Source organism: Catharus ustulatus, chromosome 2 (assembly GCF_009819885.2).
Source record: "Catharus ustulatus isolate bCatUst1 chromosome 2, bCatUst1.pri.v2, whole genome shotgun sequence".
Taxonomy (NCBI): Eukaryota; Metazoa; Chordata; class Aves; order Passeriformes; family Turdidae; genus Catharus; species Catharus ustulatus.
This window is the reverse complement of record NC_046222.1, coordinates 43,138,192-43,156,068: the sequence shown is the minus strand read 5'-3', so window position 1 is coordinate 43,156,068 and position 17,877 is coordinate 43,138,192. Positions and strand designations below refer to the sequence as shown.

Sequence of the window (17,877 nt, the reverse complement as noted above, 5' to 3'; positions counted from 1 at the left end):
GCTATTGGTCTATCTAGCTATCTTAGAGTGACTAGAAGCCAGGAGTAATGATTTAGTTCTCCAAAGGGTATTAGCCTCTGGAAGATTCAGAATGACCTGCATGTATCTTAAAAGGATACATAAGGTCAGGACACAGGTCCAGTATCTAATCCATACTCAAAGTTTGGTCTCACCCATGAACAGAAATGCTACTACTCTTCAGTTAACAGACCACCTGGGCATTGGTCCAAGGCATTTGAGACTCCAAGTCTACTTGTGCTCTAAAAAATGAGGCACCCTTGGAATACACGTAACAAATGCAGCTAATGTGGAACACACATTTCAGAGCGAGGTAAGGGGTGGGGGAGCTGGCCCAGGTAGCCTATCGTGTAGGGGTCTAATCCTCAGACAGTGAGCTTGCCATAATGGTTTGCTCCTACCAGTAGGATCCTTTCTGTCAAGTTTGCTTTTTTTCAAAATCAAAATTTGGGGATCTGATAACGTGGCTCTTTTCATATTGCCTATGTGTGAATACAAAATATTATTCAAGAAAACACATTGTGGAGATTGTTTCCAAAGCTGAGGACAGAAGTCTTCTAGAGTTCTCCTGCTTACCTCAGCCTTGCTTTTCTTACTCTCAGCTAGATCCTCAGAAACATGGAAAGGGCAGTTTTCAGAAGGGAGGCTGGGTGATCCTGCTGTAAGCACTGCACTGCATGTGAATGGCAATGAAAGCAAGAAGGTAAACACAGAAGGCAATTGAAAACTTTTTTTGTTGTTGTGAAGATTTAACATAGAATTCATTGCTTTAAGCAGATCATTGCTCTTTGACAAGACTTTAATAACTGGAATAAAACAAACTGTCCAGATTGTCTCTCCAGCTCTTCATAATAAAGCAAGCATAAATGCTAGAAATCAATTTCACTTGGATAGGAAACTTGTAAAGGAGAACTTTCTTAATAGAAAATAAGATTTATGGGAAGTGTGGCTTTTGTGGGAGATAAAGAATAGTTAAAACATTTGGAGGAAAAAAAAAGAAAGAAAAATTCACCTTTTTCTATCACGTAACGCCAAGCATCCAGCCAAAGGAAGAAAGGTATGGATTAAGCAGCAGACTGCCAAAGTTAGTTAAAACTTATCATTCACATAGTGCCTAGAAAATGTCATTAATTCCTATCTTAATTATTCCATATTTGGCCTGTCTGGCATTCAGTGACAAGTCATTAGCAAGATAGACAAGCTGCTATTGCATTACAGTCTGAACTCCTCTGGAAAAACTTGCAAAACATTGAAGGGCACAGAAAAAGTGAGCAACATGTTCCTATTTCCCCAGGCTTACCAGAGAGCAAAGGCACGTGATAGGAAGCTAAGATAACCTGAATCCATTTCAAAATGTGTTGGAAAATTAAGCTAAAAAATTCTGTGCAACTCTTCTGTAACACTGAGGCCAGGAGTTGATGAGGGGATGTTGTATAATTTCTTTTAAACTCTACTGGAGTTCAGGCAGAGGAGACCAAATGGAAAGTCTAGTTATAGCTCCACCATGGGATTTAGGGATGACTGTTGCTGTTCGTTCAACATGCAAAGACTCAGCTGTTGTGCCTTTACTGGGTCCTATTGTCACAGCACAAACTGAACACACCAAAGATGTGCTGTCAATCTGTACAACATCCTCTGTCCTCCATGCTCCTGTACTGCAGAGCATTTCTCTACGTGCAGTCTGGCCAATCCATGCTCTTTGCAACAGGAGATGCTATTTAGCAGCAGTTTTCTGTGATGTGGAGCTGGCTACCATCTGAAGGTTTGCCTGACACATTTCTGCTGCCGTCTCCTCACCTACTCTCAGGTGCTTAATATGTGGAAACTGGCCATCAGATTTGGGGTTGAGGGGCCTCTCATCTGACGTGCATCAGTTGTCTGGGAGAACACAGCTCACGAGAGTATTACTACAGCACTTGATATTTGACAGGACCTTGAATAACAGGCTAATAGTGCTTATTTATACCAGCAACAGCACAGTAGTCAGTGCAGGTGAAATTGGGAAGTCACATGCCATGATAATGATAAGCTGTCCATGTTTCACATGAGTATGAGAAAGTGGTGATGACAGCTGTGTGGCACTTTGAAGCCAGATGCCTCCTGTATTCCAGATACAGTGCCCTTTAATCTCCTAAGAGCCATGCTGGATTTTGCTGTGCTCTGCATGACTTCATGTCTTGCTGTGACATTCTGAGACAGCCTCCTGCTGAGGTTCTCTGAGCAGAATTGGTCTGCAGGCTTCAGAGCTGTGTTGTGAACGTATACGGACAGGCCAGTCTATTTTCTAGCATAGTGAGTGTGGAAAAGAACCTCCATTTTCTTTCTACTGGTGATCAGGCCAAATTGCCTGGCAGCATTACTGAAACATTAATTAACGTGTTGTACATCTTCTTCCAGATGCACAATGACTGCTTGGCTGTCGACAAAGAGCACATTCCCAGCACAGAGGTTCTGGGGTAGCAGGAGGGAAAGTAGCTCTGAAAGATGTCGTTATTATTTCACCTTCTGTTGGTTCTTCTGCACTGGAAGAACCTTCTTTTGGTGATTATAAATGATTTGCAAATATTAAGCTATTTTAGAGTGACTCAAACATGAACAGACATAAATATGTGAAAAGGCATTTTAAGCCACGTCTCCAGAAATCTTTACATGTAATAAGATTGATGTTTCATCTAGTAATCATTCTGAGACTTATTAAGGCCAGAAACATAAGCCTTAGCTGAGTGCAGATTTAGGCCACTCTGTATGTGACTAGCTATTTTCCTGAGAACTTTCTGACCTAAGTGTGAGACAGAAGCTTTCTTTTTAAAATAACCTTATGAATGTTTGCTGGCATGGCAAAGCAAAAGAACAAGATACAATAGCCTCTTGGTATAAATCTCTGTTAATGAGATCAGGACTAGAAACCTCATTGTTCAACTCACATTCTGTCTGAACACAATCTGCTTCTCAAATTATAAATCAGGGGCAAGACACTGTACCATTGTGTAACCCTACACTCCAGCTCTGGAATGTTTCCTAGTCATAAGAGGATTGTCATCATTTCATTTACGAGAGAACTATCAAACAGGCCTGGGCCATATTTGGTCTACAACCCCCCCTTGAAAGAAGACAAATGCCCCTGCTTGCAGCAGGGCATTTTTGCAGCAACAATACAGAAGCATGCATTACAGTGGAATCTTAAAACAAAAGAAAAAAGCACTGTCAGAAGCAGTGCTCATTACTAAGGAAAACAAATTGGTTTATGCATACCCTATATAACTGTATCCGTCTATAAAACACACGCACATGTGTAATAAGATCATTGAGTTGGAAGGTTTAGTTCTGTCTGCAAAGGCGCACTGTGTGCATGAATTCTCTGCCATCCCAGGAAACCTTACAGCACATTCTGCTTCAGGAAGAAAGAACGATCTCCTCTCACAATCTGAGACAGACAGAGAGAGGGACTTAGTCACAGGGTGTGGATGGTACACCCTGAGTCATCTGAAGAGCTCTGAAGGACATGATTGCTTTCACATTTTCATCCAGCTTTCTAACAATCCAAGAAAATGGGGAAAGGCTTACCAATTTATTACTGGTTTAGGAGCTGTCTAGGAAATCCCAAGCTCACTCCTCAGCTCCATCAAATGTAGGTTGTTAAACACTTAACTTAAATGCACAACCTGCCAACCAAGTCACCTCTTGCCTTTGGTAGGACTCATTCTACAGGAAACAAAAGAAATTCACCCTTAGCACCCTGTGTTCTGTGCCCCTAGTTCTGCCTGCTGTTAAGAGTGATATCATAGAAGTTCTGTGTAAATATCATCCTACCCCCTGTATCCCCAAACAGCTCTGTTCTCCAAAGGGAGACCATGGGCATGGGCTGATTGGACAACACAGAAATCAGTGCTGCAGTGTAAATAACCACGAGGGAATAACAGGAGTACTCTGACCAAACGAACTCTGAAGGCCATGTTCCCCACTGCCAAACCCTTTGCCTACAGCTGAGAACAGAGTTCAGACCTCTTGAGTAGATGGTAGAAATTTTGCTTTTTATTAGATGGCAAAACTGAGAAATCAGAAAGGGAAATAATTTTCACAAGCAAGAAATTACCAAATATTTCAGTGGACCTGAAACAAAACATTTCACATAGCTTTTGGGTCATCTTAATAAGCTAGTCTCAAAACCTTATCTTGAAGTGAAAAGTCAAACTTTTAAATATAAACAGAAATATTTGAACTTTAGTGGTTTTTTTCTTTGAGAAAACTCTGAATATTAATTATTTCAGCAGCATTTCCTCTTTAGAAACATACGTTTTCACTTTTTCAGTTTGCTTAATGGCACAACACTTCAAGGATCATTCAATAACAGACAGTGGTCCATTCTAATGGCATTTTTACCTAACTGTAGGATGGTACAACCTTCAAGAGATTCACCATCTTTTAGAGTCTCATCATGGCACAAGTAAGGAGACAAAATAAAAACATTGCTGAAAATTGAATAAAAAGCATAAGAAAGTGATTTCCTTTGCCTTGCCCTCCCTCTCCCCCACCCACCCCCTTCTCATCCCCTTTCACCCTCCCCCTTCCCCTTCCCCTTTTTCAAAATTTCTTTTTTCTTTCAATTTTTCTTTCCTTCTTTTTTTTGTTTTTTGTTTCTCTGAAAGAGCACAAGCTACTAGATAGAGACTAAATACAAATGTTAAACAATTGCTTCCTTCTCAAAAAAAAACCCCAAACAAAATTAATATATACAATAAGAGAAACTTTATATGTAGATTTGTGTCACCCACAGATACTTCGGTCACCCTGGATCACTGCCACCATTGTTGCTGGTTTGGGATTTATATTCAATACTGAAGGAATCACATGGCTATGATTTGAAGTACAATTGTAAAAATATTGTGGAGTCATCTCCAGTTATAGGGGCTCAAATTCAGTTTGGGTGAATTCTCTCTTATAAAAGCAATGGTATTAGAGAAGGAATCATCATGTGCCAGATGCTTATGCATATTATGATGAGGAAAAAAGGGTATGACACTTCCTGTCTACTTGATGGAATGGATGTATTTTAGTGTATTTGGTGAGAAATAAGTCTGGTCATTGCCATGCACCACCAGCCATGTTTTAGATGGGACTCTGCCCGTGCATTTCCAGTTTCTTTTGTACTGTTGTGTCTGCAGGATTTGACAGTATCAGTCAGGTTCTCCTCCCAGCAGGGACTTTACCAAAGATCCTCCCACACAACTCAAGACTTGTATACTATATACTGGCCTAACACAGGCATATGCGTATTTTGGCATAGCCCTTTGGTCTCAAATGCTTTGAAGCACCCTCCTAGCAGCCTGTGGTTGTATAGCACAGTAGTGTTCACTGATGAAATTTTACGCCTTGGTTGTCCCACTGCCATAAGAGTTGACTTGTGCCTGTTTCGGCTGCAAAACAGTGTTCAAAGTGCTTGAAATGTCATTTACAAGTATCAGTAGCGGTTCTGCAAAGGCCTTCTGCCTTCACAGGGCTGAAGTTCTTTTAGCCTGTGAATCTCATAGCTGAATTTGCTTTTTTTCCCGTTAAAGCAATTGACCAGGAGCAGTTGCTGGAGAAGAAGGGTCTCTGACTTCTCCCAGTCCCCCTCTTCCCACCAATTACCACTGCAGCTCTTGCTATTGCCAAGACCTTATTAATGAGCATAGGGAAGGAACCCTGCTGTCTAATGACCCTGGCTGGAAGAAAGTTCCAGAAGAGAAAAGAGAACCAGAGTCTTGTTCAGAACTCCCAGCTGCCTCCCAGCCAGTCCTTTTCTCACTGCCTGTCCCTGTCAGCACTGAAGTCTTGTCATAGTCCCCATGTGTCTGTAGCTGCACCTATCTCTCACATCCACACCCTGTCGTGCCTGTCACTTCTGCCTCCAATGCCAATGGTAGGTCTCAGGCACATTGGCTCCTGCCATCCTAAAGCCTAGCTGCAGGTGCTGGAGTGGATGATGGCTATTGGCTGTGGTGCCCTCCCAGATAGAGAAGTAGATAATTTTCTTCCTGGCAGCATTGGAGCCCACTACACAGATGATGGAGAAAAAAGGTGGACCTTGGTAGGGTAGGGGTGCTTTCACACCCTGTAAAGGCCTGATGGGGCATAAAGTCTGTGTTAACATCACCCTATTTTTCTAACCCTGGCCCTCTCCTGGCCATGTCTGCGCTTGGGAAGCTGCTTGTCAGTGACACCCTCATGAGGCTCTGCTCTGCTTTTCACAAGTGCTCAGAATCTAGCTGCTGCCTCTGGGCCTGCTCTCATAATGTACATTCCTGATACCCAAAGGTCACTCCGTTTAGACACCTAAACAAAAATTATACTCCACTATTGTCATAAGAGCCAAAGTGACCTCAGAAACAAGGTTATTACGTTTGGGTTGAAGCCTGTAAGTCTGAATCAAAAAACTAACTTGAAATTATTTTCCTGGAAATGTAAATGCAGGTACCTGCTTTTGAAAGAATGTCTTCATGTAATTGAGGAAGTTGACTCGTGGGCTTTACTTTTGCCACCTAAACTGATTAACAGGAGAAGAAACCTGGTTAAGCTGCTGCTCTGGCTTGCTGACTAGCCACTACCATGGCTTCTGGTATTTGGATTATTTGCTTTTCCCTGTCTTAATCTCTGTGGGGAAACCTTCCCCCGCTACTTAAATATGAAATCCTCACCATACTGGAATGTCGCAGGGGACTGCTGACAAACAGAGCTGTAAGGGCTTAGTATTTCAGGCAAACCAATTTTGAGTTCCAACTCAAAATGCTCCTTGTTAGTTTGTCTCATGCCTTTGGCTGGGAATTCTTCATTTATTTGAGCACCAAAGACCAAGTAAGTACTGACACACATCAAAATCCTTTAGGCATGTGAACGTCAGCTATAGTTTCCCTTTTCTGGCAGAACTGTCAGAACAGATGGCAACAGTAGTCATAAGAAACCAAGTTTCTGAAATTTGGATGTTTAAAGACAGTTTATCTTAATAGGCTCCAGACTGAAGTCAGATCCTTTAAACCAGATTTTCCCTCCAAATATGTTGTAATGCCTAGCTAGAGGAGAAAGGTTATTTATCATTTATCATTTATTATTTACTATTTATCATTTATAATTTATTATTTGTTATTTATTATTCCATTCTTCAAAATATTTTATTGAAAAAAAATCAATCTTTCCCTAAACCCTCTTGGTAAAATTTAGTCTGCTATTTGCTATATGTAGTTAACCTTAGTATTGGCTGACACAATGCACCAGCAGGTAGCTCTAAACCCTGATAAACTGTCCATTCTTATGATGGGCACATGTTTTCCTCTTATTTTTACAGGCTGGATCCTTCCTAAGCAACGGCAGCACTTAATGACAATGATATGATGATCTTGGTATGATGGGGAAAACAAAGTTTTTAAAATAGTTTTTTGCCAAATGATCATTTAAGAGCTTGTTTTGGGAAGATGAATTCCGTTTATAGAATACCAGTCTTTACATGGGGGGACATGTTCCCATGCACTGTTGTTGCACTGTTGCACTGTTATGGCACTGAGTCCACTCCTGAAATAAGGCCCTCCTAAGCTTCCATACATTTTATTTCAAAGAGTAGCAGTAACACTGTGTGGGGGTGAGGCACAGCTCTGGTGGAAGTACAGGAGTGCTTAACCCCCTAGACAAACCCTACAATTGCTACTGTGTAGGTATGAACAGAAAATCAGGCCTCTAATACAGAGATATAAATCAAGAGATTTTGTAAATTGTTTTTATTGCTTCTTGCAGCTAATTACAGCCTAAACTTATCAACTGATTCTGCTCGTTTTTAAAAAGAGGAGATGTGGATGTGGCACCTGAGTACTTGGTTTAGTAGTAAACATGGTGGTGTCAGGTTGAACTCTATGATCTTCCAACTGAAATTATTATTTGATTTTATGATTCTATGAATGCTTATCTACTTTTTATTGAAACAGCAGAGGAAGTGCAAAAGAAGTTAAAAAGTCACTATTTCTTAGCAATTAAGTAACTTCACAGATTTAGGTATCATTCTGGTTAACAAAAGGCCTTTAATCCAGAACTGACATAACAATTCAGATGGGTTTTAAAAAATTGATTTTACAATAAAGTGCAGAATAAACTAGACTTAATTATCCTAAAAATGCTTACCAGTCAATTGACATTCATTATTTGAGTTTCTGCTTTCTTCTTAATTTTGTTGCTAATTTTGTAGTGTCAAACACTATACACACTGCATATAAAGTACATAAAGCCACAAGACCCTGTAGCAAATAATGTCAGTGTCTCCTGTACAACTGCAGTGGGTTGCCAGCTGGAGGTACTCTGGTACTGCTGTGAGGCTATTCCAGGGCTCACCCAAGGGGAGGCCATGCATTGCTGAATACTCTGTAATAAAACAGAAGATAATGAGATATGCATGTATATAAACAGAAATGTGATTATGTATAATATTCAAGAAACATCACTTGATGGTATCATGTGATCTGTTTTCTATTCTATAAACAACTGCATCCTTCATCTGAATTTAGAGGTTGGTATTACAGAGTACAATGTTCTTCACAGAAATTACTGAGTAAATATCCATGTTTTATTTGGGTACTCTGAAACAAGAAGAGCTGAAACAGGTTGTTTTCTTGGCCAAGTAAAAATTTAAAACCCCATTGTTTCTCCTAGCAGATTTGATGAAATCTCATTCATCTGTACTTTTTCTGCAGCTGTGTACTTGTATGACAGTTCATTCTTATCATCAAGAAGAATTCCAAATCAGTGGCTGAGATTTGAGTGTATATCTATAGCTGGACACCTGTTTCAATCTTTAAGTATATACTTGTAATGAAAGAAGGGTCTTAAATATCCATCAGAGAACTTACAGTTTCAGAGACTGGACAGCCTGAGCAATATCTAGCATTTCTATCTTATTCATGAAAAAAGTCTTGTAGATGAATTAGTGAGAGAAAGCTTTTCCATGGATCAATCAGCCAAGAAAGAATTCTGTCTACTGAAAGCCAGGGAAATACATTGATGAGGACAACAACCTTGTTTCCCTTTTTTTTCTTTTTAATGTAGGACAGACCATGAAGGACCAGAGATAAAGCTCAAAAAATTATTAAATTATTATTAAATTATTAAAACACACTTAGATCCAATAAAGGTAACTGTTCAGAAAAAAAGCAAAATTTACAAGTTGTTTAGCCATAAACAACTACATTTATAAGATAGGATGCAGAAGAAAGGAAGCTGACGTTCCAAGTCACACATATTACTGAGATTCACAAGAAAAAAGGCACTGATGCCCTGTGGTCTTTTCACAGTCCCACTTCAAAACCAGCCAATCATTTTGAATTTAGGAGCTGGGATGCTTCCTGGGGTGTTTCAGTCTCAAATTCAGAAAGTTGCAAAAGCCTTATGAATAAAGAATATTTTCTTTAAATTTTTTGTTAAAGAAAGCCCACAACAACCCCAGGCAATGCTACAGACAGAGGGAAGTGTCTGGAAAGCTGCTAGGTGGAAAAGGACCTGGGGTTGCCCCTTGACAGTGGCTGAACATGATCCAGGGTGTGCCCAGGTGGCCAAGAAGGCCAATGGCATCCTGGCCTGGATCAGCAGTGGTGTGGCCAGCAGGAGCAGGGCAGTGACCTCCCCCTGTGCTGGGCACTGCTGAGGCCACAGCTCCAATCCTGTGCTCAATTCTGGGCTCCACTGCAAGAAAGACATTGAGGGACTGGAGCGTGTCCAGAGAAGGCAACAGAGCTGGGGAAGGGTCTGGGGCACAAGTGCTGTGAGGAGCAGCTGAGGGAGCTGGGGGTGTTCAGCCTGGAGAAAAGGAGGCTCAGGGCGACCTCATCACTCTACAGCTGCCTGAAAGGAGGGGGTGGCCAGGTGGGGTCAGCCTCTTCTCCCAGGTGACAAGTGACAAGAGAACATGAAACAGCCTCCAATTGTGTCAGGAGAGGTTCAGATAGGGTATTAGGATGATTTTCATAATGGAAAATGTTGTCAGTCATTGAAACATGCTCCACAGGGTAGTGGCAGTGTCCACATCCCTGGAGGTATTTAAAAGATGTGTAGATGTGGCACTTAAGAGATACAGGCTAGGGATGGACTGGGCACACTGAGTTAATGGTTGGACTTGATGATCTGAGAGAACTTTTTCAAACAAAAGAATTGTATGAGTCTATGTTTCTAAGTATATGGTCATATCTATAATTTTTCTTCTATGTCAAGTTATAGCACAGGAGAAGATTGACGATATAGAATTATAAATACTAACTTCTGCATCATACACTGAACCTTTGAAAAGTAAATTTTGTACTTCAGACACTCATATGCCTATTCATCTCTTTACATTCCAGGTATCATATTTTGTTTCCAATTGACAAGATCTAGAATATACAAAACAAAATACAAATACCTACTGAGGAAAGGTAATACCTATTACTTATAGAAAATCATATATCTTCAGGTCAAAGTAGGAATTTATTGGATTAACAATTATTTGATGCACTGCCATGCATAATTACCCCTCTTCTCTCTATGTTGGAAGAAATACAAATTATTTATGAGTTATATGTACTTCAAATGGACCCTGCTAAACTACTGATCCTTAGATGTTCTTGGAACTTCCTGGACTTAGCAAGTGTCTTCAGGTGCTAAAATGAAAATGAAGCCAGAGGATGAGGCATTCTGATATAAACTCTTAAAGCCTGTTTACAGGAATATAAACTTCATGTTTGTTGGGAATTTTTTTACATAAACGGAAAATAAGGCAAGCCAGCTGAACTGATTGATATCAGTATTTTCAATTATATTTTTACAATAAAATAAGCCATAAGGTTAATTTGTAGAAATTAAAGCTGAACACATTTAAATTAAATACTTACTAAGGGTTGCTTATTGCAAAACACGTGAAGCAAATGGGTTTCTGGTAATGGCTTCTTGAACATCTGAAAAAAAGCATGAAAGTACATAAGGAATATTATATAAACAAAAAACTTAAAAACAAGATTCACAGTCAAATATTCAACTCAAAACTTTCTTGCGAAAATGAAGATTGTGAAAATGCAATTTATTTGCACTGGTTTTATTTCCCCTATCAATAGTTGCTGAAGTATAGGCCATACCTAATTTTAAAAATTTGCACCTAAATAGTATATGAACGAAAAAATTAGTATCAATAAAGACATCTAAGGCTGGAGAGAAGAATGACATTTACTCTCCGGCAATAAATATTCCAGATGTAGGCTGGCTAGTGATCGACTGCAATTCATTAAAAAGACCAACATAAAGCTACATAATTTTTACATTTGGTAACATGTGAAAACAAATCCAAAAGAAGGGGTGCAAAAAGGTAACAGTTTAGAAAAGCAATGTACTTGTATGATATGTAAATACCTACAAGACTTACTTACAAGTACTTACTTGTAAGCCTACCTGTAAAATTTCCCAGCTTCCTATTAACCAATTTTAATCCCCAAATAATTAGGCTAGCTAATTAAATTTCTGAGATACTATGTACAAGTATGTATTACACTAGTAATTTCACAGTTACTTCATTTGCAATCTGTTAACTCCTATGATTCTTTCACTGTTTCTTCCATATTACTATATACTTTTCTTACAATTTTCCTTTTCACACTTTGAAAACTTTGGCGTTCTTGTTCCCAGTTCTTTTGCTGAATTTACCTTTCCCTTCTTTGTCATGTCTCTGTTGCTTATACAGAAATTTAGTTTTATATGCTCATATTTCTCTTTTAATATCTATTTTCTTGACCTGAGCACATAATACTGAAATATTTCTCTGGTAAAAAAGGTATTTTTTTCATTTCCATTTACCTGGAAACAATAACCACAGGTTATGATAAAATGAAATTCTGAACCACTGTTTGACAGAGCAACAATCGTAAGCTACAGCTGAAAAAAGTTTCTAAACAATTGCAAAGATCATTTATCTTGCTCTTGGAGTTTATAGGAAACTGAAGCCTTTTTCCTCAGTCAGACTATTCACCATGTAATGTAGAAATAAATGGATAGTGTGGAGAAGTTTAATAAGCCCTGGTTTAGTTTGATTCCAGTCAATAAGGGGGTAAACTTGGGTAATCTGACCATAAAATGGTGTAGTCCAGAAGGAATAGTGGAACAGCAAAGTGAAATCAATAGACTTTAAGAAAGCACACTCTAATAAACTCAAATAATTGCCATGTAAAATTTAATATGATAATAGTCCAAGGAAAAAGTAAAATTCAGGGGAGCAGGAAATTGCATGTAGAGTACAAATGGCAAGCAGTTATTCCAACCATATAAAAAGCCAAGCAGACCAGTGAAGAGACTAAGTCATAAGGTCCCCACTGATTTCAAGTACAAGATGGAGCACACAAAATACCGAAACTGTGCTAAACTAATGTGAGCTGTATGTTCATCAAAGTAAATCCTAAAGTAGCAAGAGACTCAGGAAATAAATTTGTTCTTCAAGTGTAATAATTATCATAGCACAGATAATATTCACTTAAACAGTTAGATTTATCTGCAGCAATGTCAGAACTCATTATTTCTAGCCTTTCAGAATTCATGGAGAAGAGGAACATTTTAAAATATTGGAAGTAAGAAAATCCATTCATTATAAAGGGCTACATTTGCAAAACTATATGACATAGAAGGCAATAATTTGCAAAAATAATTTAAAAAACATGAAGATGGATAAGTTTTGGAACAGATTTCCTTGTGGGGCTGATGTACCTGATACACCTTGAAGGAACAATTTTGACGAACATCTCTTACGAACAACACCTACAGTTACGCTGACCCGGTTTCTGAAGGTGACCTCCCATCATATTTAGAATTATTTTTTACCAAGACAAAGTCACCATTACAGTAATTTCATGACCATAAGGTGTACCGGACTATAAGGCGCACCCCCCGGGAGCTGGCAAAATTCGCAACTTTGTAGATCAGATATGGCGCACCGGACTATAGGGTGCACTTTTTTTTTGCAGCGAGGTTCCGCCCCCAGCTCCCCCCGCACGGTTGCTGGCCGAGGCCCCGCCTCAACCCGGCAGCCATGGGCCCCCGGGCCCGCCTGGACCCAGCAGGGGCAGTGCCGTGGGCCCCCAAGCCCGCCTGTATCTGGTGGGGCCGGGGCATGGCCGCCACCCCTCCGTGCCGCCTCTCCGGGGCCGGGCTATGGCTGCCGCCCATCTGTGCCGCCTCCACGGGGCCAGGGCGTGCCTCTGGAGGGGCGGCTCCGCCTCCATGGGGCCGGGGCATGCCTGCCGCCACTCCGTCCCGCCTCTACCTGGCAGCCATGACCCTGCCAGCTTCCCCCATGGCTCACAGCTCTCATTTCCGGGTAGGCAAATTTTTTGAACTTTGTCCATCAGATAAGGTGCACCGGACTATAAGGCACTCTTCTGGGTTCCGGGGAAAATTTTAGTCAAAAGGGTGCACCTTATAGTCGTGAAATTACTGTACTTTAATTTCATTGACTTAAAGAAAGGCTTCCTGATTTGATATACTGTTTGCCAAATAATAAATTTAATTAATAATAATAATAATAATAATAATAATAATAATAATAATAATAATAATAATAATAATAATAGAAACTATTTTATAACAGGATAACAGGATTCTTGTTTTTAATTTAAAAATCTATGGCAACATAATATAAAGTTATTTAATCAATTATGTAACATTCTCTTTATTATCCAACTTACTTTGTAGCTTTTGATTCAGACAATCCAGAGACTGGAAAATCTTCTGTTCTTCTATGGATAGAGCACTCCTGCCTGGACACAGAACCCTTTTAAGCAGTGAGGGCTGGCTGGGTGGCTTCACATGGTCCATGACTGCCAGGATTTCACCCTCTGCAATGGGTGTACTTGATAGTTTTTCTGCCACTAGAAACTGAGCAGTGCTTTCTGAAACTGAAGAGATTACAGGTGGAACTTCAAATGAGAAGGGCTCATTTGAGTAAACATTTAAATAAACTACCCTTTTTAATGACTTTTGGTCAGTAAAATACACAAACTTGATGTTAAAAGAAGAAAAAGGTGGCAAAATCAAGAAACATGGTATGTTAGAAAATGAAATAATTTAAAACACTAATGCATCTTACAAATAACACCAGAGCAAGTCCTAATGAGTTTGGAAATACGTAATGATAGCAAGCAATACCTGTCCACATCAGACAGTTATATGTGCCACATACACTTAAAAACAAACAGGAATGAAATGGAAATTGAATATATATTGTAATGCATTTATAAAACCATCAATATCTTTCTATATGATGCTATACCTTACATTTACAGAGAAAAATAATGCTGTATAGAATTACCCTTTTTTACTTAAAATCACTGATGCCAAAAGACGCAAATCATGTTACACAGAGGGTATATTCTGTCATTCTACTTTATGTATAACAAAGAAACGAAGTGCGTTTTGTTACTATACCTTCCTCAGACTTAGAGACGTTTTTCATCTTTTGTACCGGATCAAATGCAGATTGAATGGGACTCAGCTGGACAGCACATAATAAATTCTATCAAAAATATTGTAAGATTATTTTAAGTATAATTCAAGGTAACTATTCTACTTTCTGAACATGTTTTGTTTACTATTTTGTATTACCAAATGTTTTCAAGTGAAAAAATATTACTGTACACAAATATAGAGATGTATTCTAGCTGGTTTTATTATTTTCATTAGCAGCGAAGGCAAGCTGACAAAGCACATTGATTCAAAATCATGTGACAATGAAAAAATCTGTGATATTCCTGAAACTCTTTCCATTTTGAAGAAAAATAACATTTTTATTTTTTATAGTATTTTATATTAACCTGTGTATGATGAGTAGGCTTCCACATTTTAGAGACAACACTTTGTCTTCTGCATTCTGAAAAAGCTCGGCGTTTATTTTCACAGTTGTCAAAAGCCTGATTTTGTCTTGTAACACGAACACCACCTTAAATAACATGTAGACAAAAGTAAACTAAAAACGTGTAAACAACATGATAAATACAGTAGTAGCAAAACTAATAATGGTGACTAAATGTCTTGTCCACATTTATATGTTTACATCTCATCTCCTTAAATTGTCTTGGATGCGGACATAAGCAGCTTAAGTGAAGCCCCATGTTGAGTCCCAGACAATAAAGATGGTCCATACAGAGATACAAGGTGGTCTTATCAAGTAAAAAGGAGAAGGTAAGGTGAGCTGTGATATAAAAAATATCAAATAAGTAATATTATAGAAAATAAATTGCATTTGGAGAATAATTTTAAAGTCTAACTGTCGAATGCAATAAATCACTGTTGATAAATTTTTCTATGTGTTAATTGATTTAAACTTTTCAAGATCACATAGTAGTGTGCAGAAAACATGTAGTAGTTCAAATCAAATCAAAGTTTATTTGATTCACAAAATCACAGAATGGTAGAGATGGGAATGGACCTTTATAGGCCATCTTGTCCAGTGCCCCCACCTAAGCAAGGGGTTTTTTTAGGTAATCTTTAAAAATCTCCTCCAGCTACACTTTTCTTCACCCACCCTATGTTCATGGCAAAACAAATTTCAATTTCATGCATCTAAATTTGCTCATTGCCCAGGACTACGCCCAGATGGCTTTTGAGTGACTCCAAGGATGGAGACTCAAGAAAGTCTGGGTAATTTATGCCAATGTTCAGTAACTCTCACAATAAAAATAAAATTCCTGATGTTTGGAGGGAAAGTCCTGTGTTTCAGTTTGTACCCACTGCTCAGGTATTTTCAGTGGGCACCACTGAAGAGAGCCTGGTTCCATCCTCTTTTCAGCTTCCTTCCAGGTATTTATAGACATTGGTAAGATTCCCCAAGACCTTTTCTTCTCCAGGCTGAATACTCCAGGCTCTCTCAGCCTTTCCTCATAGGAGAGGTGCCCCAGTATCTTTACCATCTTTGTGACTCTTTGCTAGACTCTCTTCAGCATGTCCATGTCTCTCTTGTACTGAGGAGCTCAGAACTGAATATAGTATTCCAGTTGTGGCTTCACAGGTCATGAGGTTTAAAAGTTATGGATTTAAACCTTATTTCTAGAGCTTGGCATTTTGTAGTAAATCTTATTAATTCATACATTTTTGTGCTAGTTTTTAAAAGGAGGTACTGCTGTACAGCATTTTCTCTCAGTCAGAGAGGTCTAATCTAGACACTGTACCTCAAACTTATCTCAGTTTTGTCTGGTGTAGCAATACACTTTCAAAATTGAAGTATCAAGTTGTAAAATTAAAATTATGTTCTTAATTAAACTTTCATGCATTCAGACTGGAGATGCAAATTAGTATTTTCATGTGCAACTCAGGAATCTACATACCAAGGAGATACTATATTCTTATTTGTAAACACAACTACTAGATTTGTAAATGGAGTTACTTGATTTAAACTTGGGAAAACAAATTATCTATTTATTTACACAATAAATATTTACATGTGCAGTTTAATGTGCAGTTCATAATTTGACCAAGAGTTGCATTACTGATTCAAACACAATTTTATTTCTTTTCTGGTTATTACAGTGACATTAAAGCAGAATTCTTATCACTCACAGAAAAAGAAAAGGACTGATCCTAGAAACATATTTGAAGCTAATCATCTGGCTGCTGCCATCAATAGCAACAAGGGAGACATTAGCTTTGAAACACTGCCATTTAGTTATGTGCAAATTATTTTAACATGATACATGGTGCTTAATAGCACCTGAAAAGGCAAGGAAATGCGATCATGTTATACTGGATATGAGAAAAAATAAAAAATAAAAAAAAAAAAAGAGAAAAAGAAAAAAAAAAGAACTCCCTTGTTATATTAGGAATCACATGTTTTTCTGAAAAAAATAGAATTAAAAGTTGTTCTATGTGTATGCATCAATATTTAATTAATTTCCAAGACTAGAGCAATACCAAGGAGAAGATTCCTTTGAGACAGATAAGACAAAATAAATAGTATCTTCAAGGGAATGAGATACTGAGCAGTCTACTGCTATTTAACTACAAGCGCATTAAATAGCCCCATATTTGTCACAGGCTAAAAGTTAAACACATATTTAAAGCCTTTACCAAACAAAGTTGTTAAAAATTCTAATATCCAGCTACAATAATATGCTATAATATAGGTCAGGCAGAAGATATACAACTTAAAGCCTGGAAGCCAAACTAAATTGCAGTAAATTCACGAATACAAGCTGCACTGAGTATAAGCCGCATCTCTGGGTGTTGGCAAATATTTCCTTCTTTGACCATAAATAAGCCGCACCTGAGTATAAGCTGCTCTGTCGTTCGCAGCGAGGACCTGCGTGCAACAAAGTTGCCAATTAGTAACAGAACCACGGCATGGCGGGGTTTACTGGCTCGGCTCAGGCTGTGCAGGCTCGGCCCACTCAGGGCTGCCGACGGGGCCAGGTGGCCCAGCCCGGCGCTGCCGCTCGGCGGGGCCGCTCGGGGCCAGCCGCTGCCTCTGGGCTCGCTCGCCCCAGCCCGGTGCTGCCCCGTCATGGCAGGCAGGGACGGAGCCCCCCCCCGCTCCCGTGGCGGCGGAGGCGGGCGGGGACGGAGCCCCCCGCCTCCTCCCTGAGCCGCGGCCATGGCGGCACGGGGCCCCCGCTGCCTCTCCCCTGGGCTGCGGTAGAGGAGGGAAGGAGAGAGCTCTCCCTCCTCTCTCCCCGCCCCCCGTGCTGCCTGCAGGCAGCCAGGTTCCACCCGTGGCACAACAGAGTAGCAATTTGTAACAATCGCGAAATGCCGGCTTTTACTGGCAGGTGCTCGGCTCGACACCCTGGCTGGCACTTCTGAGGTTGTAAATGTCAGAAAATTATTCACATATTAGCCGCTCCTGACTATAAG

At 39.5% G+C, this 17,877-nt stretch overlaps 1 protein-coding gene across 3 annotated transcripts in view; it reads right to left on the bottom strand.

Moving 5' to 3' along the window:
* Nucleotides 1–7,153: 7,153 nt before the first annotated feature.
* CEP126 (centrosomal protein 126) overlaps nucleotides 7,154–17,877 on the bottom strand; it is a 42,577-nt gene continuing 31,853 nt past the window's right edge. Inside the window, exons 7-11 of one of the 3 annotated variants that reach the window (XM_033052872.1) lie at nucleotides 14,847–14,971; nucleotides 14,461–14,548; nucleotides 13,722–13,931; nucleotides 10,893–10,955; nucleotides 7,154–8,397 (exon numbers count right to left, since the gene is read on the bottom strand). In XM_033052872.1, the coding sequence (XP_032908763.1) occupies nucleotides 10,903–10,955; nucleotides 13,722–13,931; nucleotides 14,461–14,548; nucleotides 14,847–14,971 (476 nt within the window). In that variant the 3' untranslated portion in view covers nucleotides 7,154–8,397; nucleotides 10,893–10,902. The remainder of the gene's footprint in view (nucleotides 8,398–10,892; nucleotides 10,956–13,721; nucleotides 13,932–14,460; nucleotides 14,549–14,846; nucleotides 14,972–17,877) is intronic. The other 2 variants (XM_033052873.1, XM_033052874.1) reach the window with 2 other exon arrangements.